At 47.0% G+C, this 21,401-nt stretch overlaps 1 protein-coding gene across 1 annotated transcript in view; it reads right to left on the minus strand.

The window, feature by feature from the left end:
* Positions 1 to 21,089, minus strand: part of LOC147096016 (N(G),N(G)-dimethylarginine dimethylaminohydrolase 1-like) — a 75,671-nt gene extending 54,582 nt beyond the window's left edge. Inside the window, exon 1 of the mRNA XM_085974980.1 lies at positions 20,476 to 21,089. Within this exon, the coding sequence (XP_085831106.1) occupies positions 20,476 to 20,790 (315 nt within the window). The 5' untranslated portion in view covers positions 20,791 to 21,089. The remainder of the gene's footprint in view (positions 1 to 20,475) is intronic.
* Positions 21,090 to 21,401: the final 312 nt, after the last annotated feature.

Here is a 21,401-nt window from a genome sequence, read left to right on the forward strand (position 1 = left end):
GATCCATTTCCAAAATAGCATTATGTTTGAATGTATGCCAGTGATTCATAATTACACTAAGCTCAAAGTTTTTGCTGCTTCTCCCCCCTTCTAAGTGAATGAAGACATTTCAAAAACAAAGTTCAAATCATGTAGGATGTCTCAATTGACAACACGTTACAGAAGAAAAAGTGGAAATGTAAAACTACCTCATGCACAACCGCCTCTCGCCAAAGACCTGCAGGCAAGGACCCATAAAAATGGCCACCTTGATGACCCAAAGATCCACAAAATGGCCACCTTGGTGACCTTTGAAAGTTGCTAGTGTAGCCCTTCCAACTTCCTAGTCCTAAAAATGCCAAAGGGTGATCCCCTCAGTTCCCCAAAAATCCTCGTCATGAAGAGTTTGCGATACCCCATTGCTTCTGGGAGGCCTAAATCAGTGCCCGAATCCCAGGCCAATTTGTCTGCACACTGAGGATAGCAACATCAGGGGAGTGTTTGTTTTTTTTTTTTTAAATATAAAAAGCCCTCTTTAAACATTCCTCAGGTTGGTAGGTCTGCCAAAGGTGTGAAATGCTAGAGTTTAACTGAGGTTTGAGTGCAAGGGTCATTATAAAGAACTTCTCCCTTTCCCAAATTCAGCCTTCCTTTACCATTCCCAGTGAAGAGCAGGCCTTGGACTTGTTCCCAATGTTTTCCAGGAATTAACTGCCAGAAGACTGGCCAGTGACCATTACCTTACTTTGGTTTATAACATTAGATAGGTTCCCAGAATCAGCATCACCAAACACCATCACAAGTGGTCCTCACGTCCCCTACGATTTGGAGTGTATATATTTCTGCTCAATATCTAGGTTAATGACTGAAAGCAACCTCCAGGAAATCTATCAATCTTAATTTTGAATACACTCAAAGACCAAGCATCCACAGCCCTCTGGGGTAGAGAATTCCAAAGATTCACAACCAGCCGTGTGAAGAAATTTCTGCTCATCAGTCCTAAATGGCTGACCCCTTATCCTGAGACTATGACCCCTAGTTCTAGGCTCTCCAGCCAGGGAGAAACAGCTTCTCAGCATCTACCCAGTCAAGCCCTCCAAGAATTTTACACATTTCAATGAGATCACTTCTCATTCTTCTAAACTAGAGAGAGAGTATAGACCAGATAGCAAAATACTGCAGATGCTGGAAATCCAAAACAACAGTTTTGAAAAAGGGTTAGACCCAAAACGTCAGCTCTAATTTCTCTCCACGGATGTTGCCTGGCCTGCTGAGTTTTTCCAGCATTTTCTGTTGAGTGTACAGGCTCATTGTACTCAATATTTCTCTTTAAAGCAGCAGCTCTTAAGATGCAAACTTGCTTCTTGTGCAGGGGAACAGGCTACCATTTGAAACCTAGTTCATCTCTACCTGCTGGATGCAAAACCCGACTTTTGTTGTAGACTTGCTTTCTGAAGCAAGCTTACCCATAGAAACATGACCTAAACCCCTTTAAAAGCTGAACAGAAGCAAAAGGCAATGGATGACTGCATCTCAATTACATTAGATCCACAGCCATCCAAAACCAAATGGTTAGTTGCTAATGATGAGGATGCCTAGATGATGGTATGTTGGCCTTCATAGCAAGAGGGTTCAAGTACAGGAGCAGGGATGTCTTCCTGCAGTTGTACAGGGCCTTGGTGAGACCACACCTTGAGTATTGTGTGCAGTTTTGGTCGCCTTATCTGAGGAAGGATGTTCTTGCCATAGAGGGAGTGCAGCGAAGATTCACCAGGCTGATACCTGGGATGGCAGGAATGACGTATGAGGAGAGATTGGGTCGATTAGGCTTATACTCGCTGGAGTTTAGAAGAATGAGAGGGGATCTCATTGAAACTTATAAAATTCTAACAGAACTAGACAGACTGGATGCAGGAAGGATGTTCCCAATGGCGGGGGGAGTCTAGAACCAGGGGTCACAGTCTAAGGATAAGGGGTAAGCCATTTAGGACAGAGATGAGGAGGAATTTCTTCACCCAGAGAGTGGTGAACCTGTGGAATTCTCTACCACACAAGGCAGTTGAGGCCAATTCATTAAATATATTCAAGAAGGAATTAGATATATTTCTTAAGGCTAAAGGGGTCAAGGGATATGGGGAGAAAGCAGGGACAGGGTACTGAATTTGGATGATCAGCCATGGTCTCGTTGAATGGCGGAGCAGGCTTGAGGTGCCGAATGGCCTGCTCCTGCTCCCATCTCCTATGTTTCTATGTTTCCTCCGAAACAATTAACACCTCCTGCAACCCACTGGTTCGGACTTGGAAAACTCATTAATTTAGATTCTACGCTAATAACTTGTTCAGGCATACTCTGATCTTGGGCGTTAAACCCTTGCCTTCTATTACTATCAACACAGAATCCAAATCAAAAATTGAGAGAGAGAAACACATCTTTGTTTCATTGAAACTGCCTCATTTGTTGGGCCACTGCCCAGAGACAGAGCCGAGAGAAAGCACACACCCACATCCAGCTTTACCTAAACTCCAACTACAGCCTAGAGCTCAGTCTTTCAGGAGATGTTAAACCGTCAGCCCTCTTGGGTGGACATAAGACTCCCATGGCACTGTCCAAAAGAGCAGGGGAATGTTCCTGGATGTCCTGGGCCAATATTTAAAATCGCTCAACCAACATCACTGAAAAACAGATTGCCTGATCATTTAACACATTGCCGTCTGTGGGACCTTGCTGTGTGCAAATTGGCTGGCTGCAGCATTTCAACAGTGACCACACTTCAAAAAGTACTCGAGGTTGTGAAAGGCACTATATAAATGCCAGTCCTTTCTTTCAACATCCTTCTGTTTAGTGTGGCAATGTTGCTGTGAAGGGGTTCTGGAGTTCAGAATACAAAAAAGAGTTTGACTTTAAGATTACCTTATTTTGGTTTATAACATTAGATAGGTTCCCAGAATCAGCATCACCAAACACTGCCACAAGTGGTCCTCACGTCCCCTACGATTCAGTGTGTATATATTTCTGCTCAATATCTAGGTTAATGGCTGAAAGCAACCTCCAGGAAATCTATCAATCTTAATTTTGAATACACTCAGAGCATCCACAGCTGACATTTATCGCAGCAATGCTGAAACACAACCCAGAGGATTACAGGATCCATCAATGCACTGCAGTCTCTAAAATTATTGGTTAAGGAATATGTTTAGCATCCAAAGCAGCGGAGGTACTCTAGTGAGCACCAGTGCTCACCATTGTATTGCCTCCTTAGTCCTGGCAAATTCAATTTAACCACTCGATGGTGGTTTGTGGTGGGGACAGGAACAAGTGCAGGCTGTTTTTCAGACTGGAGGGAGGTATACAGTGGTGTTCCCCAGGGTTCAGTACAAGGACCACTGCTTTTTTTTTGGATATACATTGAAGACTTGGAGGTACAGGGTACAATTTCAAAATTTGATATGAAACTTGAAATTGTAGTAAACTGAGGAAGATGGTAATAGACTTCAAGAGGACATAGACAGGCTGGTGGAATGGGCAGGTGTATGGCAAATGGAGTTCAACTCAGAAATGAGGTGATACATTTTGGTTGGAATGAGGAGGAGACAATACAAGCTAAATGGTACAATGTTCTTGAAAGAGAGATCTAGGGGTATTTGTGCACAAATCTTTGAAGGTGGCAGGACAGGTTAACAAAGCACAAGGGAACCTGGGCTTTATTAATAGAGGTTTAGAGTACAAAAGCCAGGAGGTTATGCTAAACTTTTATAAAACACTAGTTCAGCCTCAGCTGCAGTATTGTGTCCAATTCTGGGCACCACACTTTAGGAAGGACAGGAAGACTTGAGGGTACAGAGGAGATTTACTAGAATGTGTCCAGGGATGAGGGATTGCAGGTACGTGGGTAGACTGGAGAAGCTGGGGCTGTTCTCCTTGGAGCAGAGAAGGCCAAGAGGAGATTTGGTAAAAGGAGGTGGCTAAAATCGTGGAAGGTAGAATAAAGAGAAACATTTGGCAGTGGCTGAAGGGTCGATAACCAGAGAGAGCACAGATTTAAAGGTGATTGGCAAGAGAACCAGAGGCAACATGAGCAAAAAGTTTATTTTTTTATTTTTTATAAACACGAGTGGTTAGGATTTGGAATGCAATGCTGGATAGGGTGGTGGAGGCAGATTCAATAGTTGCCTTAAAAAGGGAATTGGGTATATACTTGGAGGGGAAAAAAAATTGCAGGGATATGGGGAAAGAGCGGGCGGGGGAGTGGGACTAACTGGATTGCTCTTCAAAAGAGCCGGCACAGGCTCGATTGGCCTCCTTCAGCGATATACTACTCTATGAATCTATGACAAAAAGCTAGGAGAGAACTGGAACTCAATATAGATCCCCTGGTAACCAGATGCATCGGCCACAGTTTTATAGTCACAGTCAATAGGCCAGAAATAACAACGGACTGCAAGATTTTTTTTTAAAAAACTAATAGGACTCTAATTTCTCTTAACCAAGGAGTAGTGATCAAGAGATATGTGCGCTTTTTTTTTTTTTTTTAAACTATAAACTTCAAACCTGCCAGCAATCTTTTTTGGTCATATGCATTCCTGTGTTCATGGGGTTTTATTTAAATACAAGGCTTGTGGTAAACCCATTTAAAAACAACATAGTGGAAACCTACTGCTGTAATCCCCACACCCACACGTGTGAGCAGGTCCCTTGGTTGCTCAGCTCAGTGACCCTCGGATCCTCTATTCCTGCACAGCAGTCACGCCTGGTATATATAGATATATATATTTTAAAGAAAGACGGTTTTGAGCATACGTTGCAAACTTTGTGCTCATTGAAGCGAGGAATCGTCACCGCTGGCCAGTCCGACACTGGGTCTGTGTCGCATTGCTCAGCACCAACATCAGTCACCTTGAGCACAGCACTATTATTTTAGTACTATATATATATATACACACACACACTTCCTGCTACCAGTCATCTTTCCTACTCTACAGTCGGGGCCTTGGAGGGGAAGGGGGACAAACTATAGGCCTCACACGTGCAGTATAAAAATACACTTCCCCTTTCAAGATGCTTGCCGAGCGAGTTTGCCCACATCACAGGGCTTCGACTCAGGACATCCCCGGTGCATGGTTACACTGGGTACTGAGTTGGTAGATCTCCCCGTGGTCTTTGGGGGGGGGGGGGGGGGGGGGGCGGAAACCAAGAGATTAAAAGCTAGCCAGAGCCCCTGTTCCAGTGCATCTCCCAGGCCTGCCAGTCAAGCACATAGTTGCCAATTACAGCTGAGGAAAAAAAAGAAAAAAAAACTTTTACACAGCGTTTAAACCCCAGCATGTCCCAAAGCGCTTTACAGCCAATGACACACTTTTGATGTGTGGTCACTGTTGTAATTTAGGAAGAGCGGCAGCCAATTTGCACACAGCAAGCTCCCACAAACAGCAATGTGATAATGACTAGATAACCTGCTTCAGTGATTTTGATTGAGGGATAAATATTGGCCCAGGAAGAACACCGCCCCCCCTACCTGATCTTCAAAAAAAAGTGCCATGGGATCTTTTACATCCACCTGGGAGGGCAGACGGTGCCTTGGCTTAACATCTCATCCAAAAGACAGCACCTCAGACAGTGCAGCACTCCCCTGGAGTGTCAGCCTAGATTTCTGTTCTCAAGTCTCTGGAGTGGCCTAGTGATGCAGAGACACGCATGGTACCAACTGAGCCACAGCTGACACGGAGGATAGGCATCGCAGCGGAGCCCAATCCTGTCACTGTCGAATAGCCAGCCGTCACTCACCATGAGAAATGGCCACTTGGCTGGGAGGCATCGAAAGGCTGACTGCATCCACAGTCATTAGGAGTCAGCACCTTCAGGACTTGGGTGGGGGCGGCATGGAGGAACGAGAGTTTGCAACAATTAAACTCCAAAAGTTTAATTCCGGTTTGTTGGAGGTGATGAAACACAGCACAAGTGGTTTATAAATAGAATACGAGAGTCACACTACAGCCCACGCTCGTCTCTCACATACCAGTCTCTCCATAATGTGCCTCTAGTTAATAGAGGCAAAACGTTGGCTAGAGTTAGATGATGTAGGATGGGAGAGGAGGCACATTTGAAGCATAAGCCAGCTGGGAGTCCGAACAGCCCGCCGCGCTGTAAATTCGATGCAATATTTTAACTGTGCCGCCGCCACCCTCTCCAAATGCTGAAGGTCAGTCAGCAAACACGCAGAGCAGTATAGCTGCCATCAGGGCAAGGCGACAGCACCTTTACTGGAGTGCAGGGTGGCCAGCTTCACTGAGCTAATGCAGGGGTTGCGACCTCAGCACAAGCACATGATCTCAAAAGCTTTTGATTCTCTCTCTGGCTCCTGGATGTTTCTGCTTTATAAAAAGCAGCTGTGTGGCTCCAGCCTGGAATATTCCATGACCAGAGAGAATAATTTAAAAAAACATGGAGTTGTACAAAAAAAATAGAAAGCTCGATGCTTGTATCTGAAATGCTATACAACTTGGCTGACAAATAAGTGTCCAGGACAGGTAAGAGAGGATCAATTAACTCCCATCTGGTACTTTACAGCTTGCATTTGTCTCATTGTCAGCTCCTGTACAGTGTAACAGATTCACTACCATCTTTTATTCGTACAGATTTTCATCACATTGTCAGCTCCTGCACACTGCATTACAAGATTCACTCATCCAACACTGTGCAGCTGAAGTTCCCTTCAATGCCAGCGATTGCACATTGGGTAAAATGGACAATCCACTCGAGTTTGGCTCCCTCACATGCATTTTGGCAGAAGGAACAGGGAGAGGCAATATACACTTAATGGCACAGTGACAAAGACAGGCTCTGGGGATGGGGGATCTTAGCTACAAAGGACAGGTTTAAGAAGCTGGATTTGTTTGCACTAGAACAAAAGGAGCTCGAGGGGTGATTTGATAGAGGTGTACAATATTTTGAAGGGTTTGGATAGGCTAGACAGGGAAAGGCTGTTCCCATTAGCTGATGGTACAAGGACTAGGGGACACAGATTTAGGGCTTTGGGCAAGAGATACAGGGGGGGGGGATGTGAGGAAAAACTTTATGCAGCGAGTGGTGAGGACCTGGAACTCGCTGCCAACGGAAGTGGTGGAAGTGGAGACACTCAATGTTTTCAAGGGGAGACTGGATAGGCACTTGAAGGAAATAAACTTGCAGGCAACGGGGATAGAGCGGGGGAATGGGACTGACCGGATTGCTCTACAGAGAGTCGGCACGGACTCGATGGGCCAAATGGCCTCCTTCTGTGCCGTTATGACTATGACTCGCATCTCTGGGATAACACTGATTTCACAGGTGAGGGTTTTCCCCACTTATGTGCACGCCACCCCACGATATGCCAGTCTTTTAAAACTAAAGTGGGGGCGGGGGTTTGAGATTGGGGGAAATTGCAGGCAGACAAGGCCACCAGTGGAAAACCCCAGCCATACAGTCTGCAGAAACAAACTTATTTCCTCACCACTGTCATTACAAAAGAGACAAAAAAGTTAATTTGTGCTTCAGTGTCTAATTGCTGGAAGGTGGCCAGGATTGTCAGAAGGAGAGAGTGTCAGTAATTAAGTTTTGTTAAATTTAAAAAAGAATAATCGCATTGCTGGTGCTTGCCCCAGTTTAATGCTGGAAACACAGTAGGGTCGGTCAGCATGCAAGGTTTGGGGGGGGGGGGGGGGGGGGGGGGGGGAGAAGGCTCAGGCTTCACTCCAAAATGTAGGCCCGTTAACAGGTCTAAAGGAAATCTCGTTTCCCCCCCACCCCCTAAATCTTATCTTTCCTATCGGACGCTGGGTATTTCCAGCTTTTGTGTTTGTTTTCCAATGCTCCATACACACCCTTCCACCCAGTGACCCCTCGATTGAACACTTGCAAGGGTCACAAGAGGCAGAAGTGAAAGGTCACCATCAGGAAAGACTGAACAGACAAAAGGTTCTTCTCTCGGGTGCCGGGGGGGGGGGGGGGGGGGGGGGGCGGGGAGAAAAAAGATGGATAGGTGACCCGATAGGAGGTCTTTAAAAATAGGGTGTGGCCATAAATAAAAGATATGTCACTAATAATGTAAGAGAAACTTTCTTATCCCAGAGTGGTTAGAATTTGGAACTCTACCACATGGGAGTGTTTAAAGGCAATAGGCATAGATGTATTCAAGAGGAAGCTAGATAAACAAAATGAAGGAGAAAGGAATTGAAGGATAGGTCGATAGATGAAGTACGGGTGGGAGGAGGCTCCTGTGAGGCACAAACACAGGAGTGGACCAGTTGGTCTGAATGGCCTGTTCCCATGCTGTGAAACTCCGACGCAACACGGATGGCCATTCCCAGGATGGTTTTCCAATGCTGGATTCAAACCCTGCAAATTCCTGCCACAGGAACCATGGTCTTAAACAGGGTAGATTTTCCTCTTTGCCCGCCTGGGCATTAAGCCTGGCAGAAGCACTTCAGCGGAAGGAAGATTCTCCCGACCGATTTTCCTGTCTGTGCCGTGTTCGGGCAATGTGCAAACGCCCAGACGATGAGACAAAAAATGGTCATATTCTGCAACTTGGGTACAAGAGTACAGGCAAGGAGCAGATTTGAGATTCTCCCTGGCACACCCTGAATGACTTGGCTCAGTTGATGGACAGCCCTTTGGTACCCACTTCCAAAGCTGGCGCAAATGCCCAGCCATCTGATTGAAACGCCCATCTCCGCCCACCTCTTTGCTCAACCAATTCTGGATCCGAGCCCGTGACCAAACAACACAGTGAAATAATAATTAGCTGCACTTTTGACCCCGGGCCGGGGGGGGGGGGGGGGGGGTGGGGGGAAAAGAAGTGAGCAGATCCTTCAACATACAAGAGCCCTCTTTGTGGGATCGTGTCCGCCAACAGCTCAAGTCTTGCAATAAAAGGCCATTTCAGACAACAACAGAGTCACATTACTCAGTCCCGATTGAAATCAAAAAGGTTTCATTCAGTACTTCTCACAGCGGGAGGGCACAGTGGTCCACTGTCTTCTACCCCAACTGAATCTCTCGCAGGATCATAAACCGTGGCACTTTGCTCTCATTTCCTATTTACAGGCTCTTAAACGCCAAGCTTCTCGTCATCTAAAAATCACTACTTACATTGAATTAACAGATCAGAAATGGACTGTTCAGCCCAACTGGTCTATGCTCCACACGAGCCTCTCTCATCTAACCCCATCAAAATATCGTTCTATTCCTTTCTCCCTCATGTGTATCCAACTTATCCTCAACAGACTCCTGGTGGTAGAGACTTCCATATTCTTACCACTCTGTAGAAGTTTCTCCTGAATTCCTTATCTTCTATTTAAGGCCCCCTACTTCAATTTCCAAAATAGACCTACCCTTCAAAACCCTGGTCCCACACCAATTGTGTCCCATACTGCTGACTTTATCCTTGGATGCAATGATGCCCTGAAAATTGGACCTCTCCATAGCTGCATTTGCTTTTTCCATCCAGGTCCATTTGCACCACACTGCCATATTCCTTAACTATGTGCATGTGTGTACATCACTCGACTTCTCCATGTCTATCTGTGAGAGTTTGCCCCACCTCCCTTCGCATCCACGAGTGAGTCACTCTTTCAAGCACACTGGCTGGTTTCCTTAATATTTCAACATAAAATCCAGCCACATTGGAACAATGTACAGGTGCCTGCAGGAGTTACACCCAGCATGACGACTAAAACTATCTGCACATGCAAGTTACACACTCTCCCCAACCCAAGTCAAAGCAAGAGAGATACAACCAGAGAGCTGGAATGAGGAGTCAAATTAACCAGTATGTGGGTAACATAGGAACAGGAGGAGGCCATTCAGCCCTTCAAGCCGATCTCAGATTTAAGAGCGAGGGAGGAGAGCGCGAGAGAGGAGAGCGCGCGAGCGGGGAGCGAGGAGAGGACACGCACGCACACACCTCCTGAATGACCTGGCTCTAATAAGTGCCGACAGCCATCATTTAGATCTGCAGAACCGTTAATTAAGTAGATATTAAGCTCTTACTGGGAGTGAAGATTGATGGGTTCCGACAGGGTGTTCAATTTATTGCTCGAATGTAGAATCGGATTTTGCAACAAATAAGTTTGATATTGCAAGCTTTCAATTTCACTCAAGGTAATGGGGGTCAGATATTCAGAGCATCAAACACTGGATACCATAAAAGAGACTGTTTTGAGTTTTTAAAAGCAGAAAAATTCTAGCGCAAGAGCACCAGCTGTCACAGGACCAGGAAGGTCACAGCTTTGATCCATGCTTTCTGCTGTTGCAAGTCTCAGCCAGGACACCTGAGCAACCACCTAGTACTGCTGGCTACTGCATGCTCGAGAACTTAGGCAAGGGTATTAAGGGTTACAGAACCAAGGCATTTAGATGGCAGATGCAGTATAACGTGGATAAATGTGAAGTTATCCACTTCAGTAGGAAAAACAGAAAGGCAGAGTATTATTTAAATGGTGCTAGATTGGGAAATGCTGATGTACAAAAGGGACCTGGGTGTCCTTGTACACCAGTCACTGAAAGCAAACATGCAGGTGCAGCAAGCAGTTAGGAAGGCAAATCATATGTTGGCCTTCATTGCAAGAGGATTTGAGTACAGGAGCAAGGATGTCTTACTATAGTTATACAGGGCCTTGGTGAGACCACACCTGGAGAACTGTGTGCAGTTTTGGTCTCCTTACCTAAGAAAGGATATACTTGCCATAGAGGGAGTGCAGCAAAGATTCACCAGACTGATTCCTGGGATGGCAGGCCTGATGTATGAGGAGAGATTGGGTCGACTAGGCCTGTATTCACGAGAGTTTAGAAGAATGAGAGGGGATCTCATTGAAACGTATAAAATTCTGACAGGGCTAGACAGACTGGATGCAGGGAGGATGTTTCCCCTGGCTGGGGGGCGCTAGAACGAGGGGTCACAGTCTCAGGATACGGGGTAGGACATTTAGGACTGAGATGAGGAGAAATGTCTTCACTCAGAGGGTGGTGAACCTGTGGAATTCTCTACCACAGAAGGCTGGAGGCCAAGTCACTGAATATATTGAAGAAGGAGATAGATAGATTTCTAGACAAAAGGCATCAAAGGGGTATGGGGAGAGAGCGGGAATATGGTATTGAGATAGAGGATCGGCCATGATCAGATTGAATGGCAGAGCAGGCTCAAAGGGCCTACTCCTATGTTTCTATGGAGTTAAGATACAGATCAGCCATGATACAATTGATGGTGGAGCAGGCTCAAGGGGCTGAATGGCCTTCTCCTGTTCCTATGATGATCAGGTTCAACTAGGATTGCTCCCTGCCCATCTCCAACAACAACCACCATTTATATAAACGTCTTTTAAGATAGAAAAACATCCCCAGTGCTTCAGGAGGTTTAATCATACAAAAATGGATGTCAAGACAAAGAAAATATTCCAAAGAGTGCTTAAAAGCTTGGTTTTAAAAAAAGGATGGTCTAGAGAGCCAATAGGCTTTTGGTTTCATACAAAGAACTGTCAATGAACAAGGATAGCCAGCACTCATGGGACTCTACACCCAGCAGGAAATTGTAGCATACATGTTACTGGACTCGTAATCCAGAGGTCCTGGACTAATGACCCGGAGAAGAGAGTTCAAATCCCACCGCGGCAGCTGGGCCTTTTAAACTCAGTTAATTAAATAAATCTGGACTAAAGCCAACATTAGTAATTGTGGATTGTTGTAAAAATCCATTTTTTTAAATTAAATATTCGTTTCTGGGATGTGGGCATCGCTGGCAAGGCCAGCATTTATTGCCCATCCCCAATTGCCCGAGAAGGTGGTGGTGAGCTGCCTTCTTGAACCGCTGCAGTCCGTGTGGTGAAGGTGCTCCCACAATGCTCAGGAGGGAGTTCCAGGATTTTGACCCAGCGACGATGAAGGAACAGCCGATATATTTCCAAGTCAGGATGGTGTGCGACTTGGAGGGGAAATTGGAGGTGGTGATGTTCCCATGTGCCTGCTACCCTTGTCCTTCTAGGTGGAAGAGATCATGGGTTTGGGAGGTGCGGTTGAAGATGACTTGGCAAGTTGCTGCAGTGCATCTAGATGGTACACACTGCACCGGTGGTGGAGGGAGTGAATGTTTAAGGTGGTGGACAGGCTGCCAATTAAGCAGGCTGCTTTGTCCTGGATGGTGTGGAGTTGTGAGTGTTGTTGGAGCTGCACTCATCCAGGCAAGTGGAGAGTATTCCAAATCACACTCCTTGATTGCGCCTTGTAGATGGTGGAAAGGCTTTGGGTAGTCAGGAGGAGAGGTACTGGCTGCAGAATACCCAGCCTCTGACCTGCTCTTGTAGCCACCAATGCCCCCAGAGAAGGAAATATGGCCTATGACTCCAGATCCAGCAATGTGGTTGACTCTTAACTGCTCTAGCAAGCCACTCAGTTGTACCAAACTGCCTTGACAAAGTAGACCTTCACCACAGACTGCAGCAGCTCAAGAAGGCTCACCACCACCTTCTCAAATGGAGAAAATAATAATGGCCTCGCCAGTGACACACAGAAAATTGGATATAAAAATCCCTCAAGGGACACCTACAGAATCTGACCTGCAACAAAGAAAGTGTAGAATCTCACCATTTCAAACATACTACTCACATTGAATGCACTGCAACCAGCAGAGAGAAATTTAACCAACCTTCACCACACCATCGACGAGAGAGAAAGCAAGCCATTCAAATCCTGAAGCTTACTGCCAAGTCATTTCTTAAGCAGTTACCATCCCAACCCTCGCACCAAGTCCCATTCACCCCTGTGCTTGCTGTCCTAAATTGGTTCCTGGTCTGGCAATGCTGAACTTAAAATTCTCATCCTTCTTTTTAAATCCCTCCATGGCCTTGCCCCTCCCCATTTCTTGCAATCTTCTCCAGCCCTAAAACACTCAGATCTCAGTGCGCATCATCCCCAATTTCATCGCTTCAGCATTGGCGGCCATGCTTTCAGCTGCCTGGGATTCCCTCCCCAAACAACTCCTCCTTTAAGGCGTTCCTTAAAACCTACCACTTCGACCAAGCTTTAGGTCACCTGTCCCAATATAGCATGTGGCTCGGTGTCAAATACTGTTTGATAATCACTCCTGTGAAGTGCCTTGGGACGTTTTACTATGTTAAAGGTGCTATATGAACGCAAGTTGTTATTTTTCCCATTAAAACATTCTGCAGCTCATCAACCCAACTGGGCAGTGTGGGGGGGGGGGGGTGGAAAAGAGAGGAGGTCACTTCTTCATGTTACAGCAATCAATTAGGAAGGGAAATGGCATGCTGACTTTCATTGCAATGGGGCTGGAGTACAAGAGTAAGGACGTCTTGCTACAATCGTACAGGGCTCGGGCGAGATCACACCTGGAGTACTGTTCACAGTTTTGGTCTCTACTTAAAAGGAAGGATATACTTGTGGTGCAACAAAGATTCACTAGATTGTTTCCAGAGAGAGGAGAGGGTTGTCCCATGGAGAGATTGAGCCTATACCCTCGAGTTTAGAAGAATGAGAGGTGATTTAATTCAAACACAAGATTCTGAGGTGGATAAGATTCTGAGGGTGATTGACAGTAGATGCAGAGAGGTTGTTTCCCCTGGCTGGAGAGTCTAGAACCAGGGGTCACAGTCTCAGGATAAGGGGTCGGCCATTTAGGACGGCGATGAGGAGCAATTTCTTCAGAGGTGGTGAATCTTTGGAATTCTCTACCCAAAAGGACGGAGTCGTTGAGTATATTCAAGGTTGAGTGATAGATTTTTGGACTCAAGGGAAATCAAGATATATGGAGAGCAGACAGGAAAGTGGAGTGGAGGTCAAAGATCAGCCATGATCTTATTGAATGACGGAGCAGGCTCAAGGGGCAGTACGGCCGACTCCTGCTCCTATTTCTTATGTTCTGTCATGAGCCACGCACCACCATCCCCTTGCCTGCAGCCCTTAAGGATAAGAGTTCTACAATCCCATAGGGAAATAAGCTGCAGCAATTTCACAACACCATGAAATATGATCGAAGTATTCATGCACAGATCTACTTTACAGCCAACTCTAGAAATGCTACCCAAGGTCAACCAACCTGCTTTAAAGGATATGGCTACCCACAAGATATAGGCTTCTCCTGTGGCCCAAGTGCTTTGCCTCTAAGCTGCACAGTCCTGTACCATTCAGTCTCAGGCACCACGTGGAAGGGTGCAACTCTATGTTCCCATTCATGGCAAGTTGTGGATACCAACGGACCTTGTGCATGCCGATTGAGGGCTTACAGTAGCATAGTGGTTAGGTTACTGGACTAGTAATCCAGAGGCCTGGACAAATGATCCGGAGAAGAGAGAGTTCAAATCCCACCACAGGCAGCTGGGGAATTTAAACTTCAGTTAATTAAATAAATCTGGAATTAAAAAGCTAGCATCAGTAATGGCGATCATGAAACTACTGGATTGTTGTAAAAACCCATTTGATTCACTAGCGTCCTTTAGGGAAGGAAATAGATAAATAGATAGCAATGTGGTTGACTCTTAACTGCCCTCTGAAATGGCCTAGTGAGCCAAACAGCTACCTTCACCATAGCACTGGCAGCTCACCACCTTCTCAAAGGCTATAAATGCTGGCCTTGCCAGTGATGTCCACATCCCATGAACAAAATTTTTTTTTTTTTTTTTTTTTTTTAAATAAAAAAAAAAAGCACTACCAACACAGGCCTTTCCCTATGAAATTCAAACAAGGCAATCCAGCAAGTAAAAAGATATAAAAAAGGGCAAATAGAATGGCATTGTCCAGGTTTTGTAGGTCAGAATGCCAGGGTTTACTGCCAAACACGTGGCTCATAGACCTTAGCTCGGTCACTCCAGACATGTACAAAGTACAAACTTACATAGGATGCACAGCACATTCAGCCCAACCAGTCTGTGCTCCACTCGAGCCTCCTCCTGTCTTTCCTCATCTAAATCCATCAGCGTAACCCTCTATTCCCTTCTCCCTCATATTCGTCTAGCCTCCCCTTAAGTGCATCTGTACTATTCGCTTCAACCACTCCCTGTGGTAGCAAGTTCCACATTCTCACCACTCTCTGGGTAAAGACATTTCTTCTGAATTCACGATTGGATTTCTTGGTGACTATCTTATATTGATGGCCTCTAGTTATGCTCTTGCCCACAAGTGGAAACATTATATCCACACTTTTCATAATTTTAAAGTTGCAGTGTGTTTTATTTAAAATATATTGTTCAGCTGGGGTGGGGGAGGGGGGAAGAGGAGCTGGTCAAAAAAATTGCTGGTAGGCTGTGTTTCATGCTGCTGGTGGGCTGTGTTTCATGCTGCTGGTGAATGAGCAGAAACTAATCATTTTAGGACATGTTAAGAATGGACAAGCAGCCTTGCATGTCACCGAGAAAAGACTAGGGCGCAATCAGCTGATCTTAGACCGAGATCAGAGTGTGCTCATAGTCTGTCTGAAGCTCACCCGTAACCAATGGACACCGCAGGATACTGTTTGTGTCAGTGATGAGAACATAACTGATATTTGGCTGGGTCACTAGGAAGGGAGGTTGGGGGGGGGGGGGGGGTGGTGGGGAAGAGAATTTGCAGCAGTTATATTTGTTTAGAAATAGGAAAAAGGGATGTTGGGGGGTGGGGGGGGGGGGGGGGGGAAAAAAGAGTCCAAAAAAAATCCTTTGAAAGGGAAAGCAACATGGGCTTTAGGTGGACATCTTCAGTCCAAAGGGCTACAGTGACCTCAGATTTCAAAATGGTGGATTGGATGGAGTACAGGAACCGTAATTAATAGAGCTGGCTGGGACACACTGTCAAGAGATCATCACTCAAATTCTCCCCGTATGCACCCCTACTCCCATATGGAAGTGAAAAGGTGATGAGATTTAGCAATGTGTGGTAGACAAAGAAAGTTAAAAAAAGTTAGCCACTCTGGCAATTTGCTACAAGCACTGGTTAGTCTGCAATTCTTCACATCACAGCACCCCTTCCAACAAGGAGAGATGCCAATCAATACCCTTGGGTTGTCAGTATTATGCAGCCTGCCGAGTATATCTGGCAGGGTACCAGACATCTGCACAAGCACTTTTTTTTTTGCAAGTCCAAAATACAGCTATTTCCACCTCCCCCAACTACTCCCTCTTCTTTACCCCCCCCCCCAACCATCCCCCTCCCCCACCTGTCGTCGAATTACATTATGCAGACGACGCTTGCGTCTGCGCTCACTTGGAGGTCGAACTCCAAACCATCGTCAACACCTTCACCGAAGCATAGGAGAGCATGGGCCTTACACTAAACATCTAAGGCAAAGGTCCTCTGCCACCCTGCCCCCGCCAAACAGTACTGCCCCCCCGACTATCAAAATCCACAACAAGGCCTTGGACAACATGGACCACTTTCCATACCTCGGGAGCCTACTGTCAACAAGGGCAGACGTCGACAACGAAGTCCAACACTGCCTTCAGTGTGCCAGTGCAGCCTTCGGTCGCCTGAGGAAGGAGTGTTTGAAGACCAGGACCTCAAACCTGGCACTAAGCTCATGGTCTACAGAGCAGCAGTGATACCCGCCCTGCTGTATGCCTCAGAGACATGGACCATGTACAGCAGGCACCTCAAAGCACTGGAGCAGTACCTCCAACTCATTGAAACTTATAAAATTCTAACAGGACTAGACAGACTAGATGCAGGAAGGATGTTAGTGATGGCGGGGGAGTCCATAACCAGAGGCCACAGTCTAAGGATAAGGGGTAAGCCATTTAGGACTGAGATGGAGGAGGAATTTCTTCACCCAGAGAGTGGTGAACCTGTGGAATTCTCTACCACAGAAGGCAGTTGAGGCCAGTTCATTAAATATATTCAAGAAGGAGTTAGATATATTTATTTCTTAAGGCTAAAGGAATCAAGGGGTATGGGGAGAAGGCAGGGACAAGGCACTGAGTTTGGATGATCAGCCATGATCTCATTGAATGGCGGAGTAGGCTCAAGGGGCCAAATGGCCTACTCCTGCTCCTATCTTCTATGTTTCTATGTAATGCTGCCTCCGCAAGAATCTGCAAATCCATTGGCAGGATAGGCGCACCAACGTCAGTGTTCTTGCTCAGGCCAACATCCCCAGCATCAAAGCTCTGACCACGCTCGATCAGCTCCGATGGATGGGTCACATGAAAGGCTGCTGGACCGGATGGCATCCCTGGATGGGTACTCAAGGAATGTGATCAGCTGGCTGATGTCTTCACCGCCATCTTCAATCGGTTATTGGCCCAGGCAGTAGTCCCTACATGCTTCAAGACCACTACCATTATTCCTGTGCCAAAACAAACGGCTGTGACGTGCCTGAACGACTATCAACCTGTCGCACTCACACCCATCATAATGAAGTGTTGAGAGAGACTGGTCCTGGCTCACATCAAAGCCAGTGTTCCCGCCTCTCTTGACCAACACCAGTTTGCCCATCATGCAAACAGATCAATGGAGGATGCAATCACAACTGCTCTACACTCGGCACTGAATCACTTAGATGGTAAAGAGACCTACATCAGAATGCGGTGCATAGACTACAGCTCAGCATTCAACACGATCGTTCCCCAACAAGCTGGCCACCAAACTCTTGGCCTGAACACTTCCCTCTGCAACTGGACCCTGGACTTCCTAACAAACAGACCCCAGTCTGTCAAATTAGGTAACCACACCGCCCCCCCCCCCCGACCCTGAACACAGGGGCCCCACAAGGATGTGTGCCGAGCCCCCTCCTCTACTCCCTCTTCACCCACGACTGTGTGGCTGTTCATGGTTCCAACACCATCATCAAGTTTGCAGATGATACCACGGTAGTAGGCCAGATCACCAACAACGATGAGTCAGCCTACAGGGAGGAGGTCCAGCATCTCGTGAAGCGGTGCGCCGATAACAACCTGGCCCTTAACATCAAGAAAACCAAGGAAATCATTGTGGACTTCAGGAAGTCTAAAGGCGGAAGTCACACCCCCATCCACATCAATGGGGCTGTGGTGGAAAGGGTGGACAGCTTTAAGTTCCTCGGAGTCCACATCACAGAAGACCTGTCCCTCAATACCTCCTCTCTGGTGAAGAAGGCCCAGCAGCGCCTATATTTCCCAAGGAGGCTGAAGGGATGTAACCTGTCACCCCTGATCCTCTCTAACTTTTACCACTGCACAATAGAGAGCATCCTGACAAACTATCACAGTATGGTATGGCAGCTGTAGCTACTATGACCGGAAAGCCCTGCAGCGGGTAGTCAAAACTGCCCAATGCATTACCGGCACCCGGCTACTGACCATAGAGCACATATACCAGAAACGCTGTTTACGGAGGTCACGGTCCATCATCAAAGACCCTACCCACCCCAGCCACAGTCTGTTCGCCCTCCTGCCATCTGGGAGACGCTACAGATGCATTCGCACCCGTACAACCAGGTTTAGGAACAGCTTCTTTCCCAGGGCTGTCATCCTACTGAACTCCACAAATAAACTCTAAAGCCTGCACATCTACCAATGCACTTTATTATGGTTATGTTTATGTTAATGTATTACAAGCCAAATGTATGTTGAATGTTTAAATGTCTTAATCTAAATGTACACTCAGGAGCCGCAAGCCTACATTTCGTTGTACTGCACTTGTGCACTAACAATGACAATAAAAGTTGATTTGATTTGATTCCTGATACGAGACTCCCAAAACAAGCGCTCTACTCGGAGCTCCAGCACGGCACGAGAGCCCCAGGTGGGCAGAGGAAACGCTTCAAGGACACCCTCAAAGTCTCCTTGAAAAAGTGTAACATCCCCACTGACACCTGGGAATCCCTGAACCAAGACCGCACAAAGTGGAGGAGAAGCATCCGGGAAGGCGCCGAACACCTCGAGTCTCTTCGCTGGGAGCAAGCAGAAGCCAAGCGCACGTCAGCCCAAACACCCCACCCACCCCTTCAAACACCGACTGCCCCGCCTGTGACAGAGACTGTAGGTCTCGCATTGGACTCATCAGTCACCTGAGAACTCATTTTTAATGTGGAAGCAAGTCATCCTCGGTTCCGAGGGACTGCCCAAGAGGAGAAGGAGATGGAGAGATCCATCACATGGCGCCACTGGTCAGAATGTATTCCAGCACAGCCTATGGGTTCCTTCCCAGTTCCACCCCTCCTTTACCCCCCACCCCATAGCTCTAGCCAAGTGGCTGAAATACACAGACCAAGACACTCCGCAGATTTGATTCGCAGTCCCATGCCAAGTTAAGCGAATATCAAGTTAGGGCAGGAATTGGTCACAGTGCCCCGGAGTTAGGGAGGTCAAAAAATCAGCAAGGGTTCCTACTCCCAGTGAATTTTCAGTGGGCCCTTGCGGAGAAGTGCCCGAGTGTGGATGTCCGGGGAAGAAGAGGCGGGATCAGGCTCGGCTATTATGCCCTACACAGTCGAAGAGCCTGCCACCAGTTGTCTAGGCGCGCTCTCTCTCTCTCTCTCTCTCTCTCTCTCTCTCTCTCTCTCTCTCACACACACACACACACACACACACAGCTTAGGTGAACTACTGGAGGAATCCATGAAACTGTAAATCTAGTACAAAGCAGAGAGAGAGAGAGAGAGAGAGGGGCAGGGTGTGCAGTGACAAAGAGCAGCTCATCCCATCAACCGAATGCAACTTGATGAGATCAGACTGATTTTGAATAAAGTGACTCGCCCTGTACAAACAAACAATACAATCCGGTTTTAATGTAACGCAAGGCTCGGCCTTGGCTCTCGGAGACTTTTTGGGGGGGGGGGGGGGGGGACTTTAACCCTTTGTTTGATTAAACAACTTTAGGAACCCCAGGAAAAGTGGAAGACAGCCCCTTCGCGAGAGAAGGGGGGGGGGGGGTAAAAAGAGAAGCAAAGAGAACAAAAAAAAGTTAGAGACCAGAGAGTGAAGGAGATAAAAAAAAATTGAGACGAGAGAGAAAGAGAGAGAGGGGGGGGAGAGAGAGAGAGAGAGAGAGAGAGAGAGAGAAAAGGGAGGGAGAGAGAGAGAGAGAGAGAGAGAGAGGAAAGGGAGGGAGGGAGGGAAAGTTAGCGGCCAAAAAATGATATAAATGGAGAGGGGAGGGAAGAGGGGCCAGAGAAGGAATGAGAAAGTTAGAGGCCAAAACAAAAAATAAACCCAGACATAATGAGGAGATGGAGAGAGCGAGAGAAACACAGACAGAGCGAGAGCCAGAGAGAGAGAGAGAGAGAGAGACACACACACACACACAGAACGAGAGAGCGAGAGAGATCTGTATTTTTGTGAACAAACATGAATGTTTTCCGATGCTTTGGCAACATAAGATGTAACTTGTCATGCCAATAAAGCGATTTGAATTGAATTGAATTGAATTGAGAGAGAGAGCGGCAGACAGAGACAGAGAGAGAGACATATGATCATCCAAACAAGTCACAAAGCAGAAGAACTGGAGAAGTGGAGAAAGAGAGGAGGGGGGGGGGGGGGGTTCTTTGCCCGGATCTCGCTCACCTCTTTCCTCCGGATAGGGTCCGAGGGGCGGGTGAGCAGAGCGGTGTCGCCCTGGACCACCACAATGTCCTCCACACACAGACTGCGGGGCAGTCCGGGCTCCTCGGACGCCGGCAGCTCGATCACCTGCAAGCCCAGCTTCTGCCTCAGGATGCCGGTGTAAACCCCCAGCTGCCGGTGCAGTTTGGCCACGTCCAGCTGGGACCCCGGCGCCGCGTCCTCCTTCTCCGCCGCCGCCTCCTCCCGTTCCTTCTGTCCCATCGCGGCCGGGATGCCCCTAACGATAGCGTGAGTGTATTTCCCGAAAGATGACATGACTCGCCCCTGATAAAAAATCTGCCTTCTCCTGTAACACAGAATCCGGATTGGCTCCCAGTCCTTTTAAGTGATTTTTTGTTGTTGTTTGCAATCCACCGATTTCTTCAAATCCAATTCCAACTGCAATTGACCTGATCAGTTTCAATCAGGGCTTGATTTATTTCAATTGTTTCATTTGCTGTTTCTACTTCTGGTTCTGAATTGCTTTAATTTCCTCTATTCACCCTATTCCTAGTCCCACTATTCGCCCCTGTTTCTATTTCCCCCCTGTTCCCATTCCCTCTATTTGCCCCTCCCTGTCCCTATGTCCCTTACACCCGACCCGCCACCTTCACGCCAACTTCTGGCCGATTTGGATCTTTGAACCGCACAGGACCCACCAATCAATCCCAGGGATAATTCCCCCTTCCTTTCTCCCTCGGACTCCCCCTGCCCTCTCAACCAGTCCCGCTTCTCTTTCCTCAGCTCAGCCTCCACAACCCACCTCCATCTGCTATTATTTTCTTATTCCCACCACCGCCCCCCTCTTTCCTTTATTCTATCTATATATATATAACGATTCCCGATTGCACTTCTTAAAACAAAGTCTTAAAACAATCTTATCCACT

The sequence above is a fragment of the Somniosus microcephalus genome, unplaced genomic scaffold, assembly GCF_052327205.1.
Source record: "Somniosus microcephalus isolate GS21.2 unplaced genomic scaffold, FLI_Smic_1.0 unresolved_chr1, whole genome shotgun sequence".
In the NCBI taxonomy this organism is placed as follows: Eukaryota; Metazoa; Chordata; class Chondrichthyes; order Squaliformes; family Somniosidae; genus Somniosus; species Somniosus microcephalus.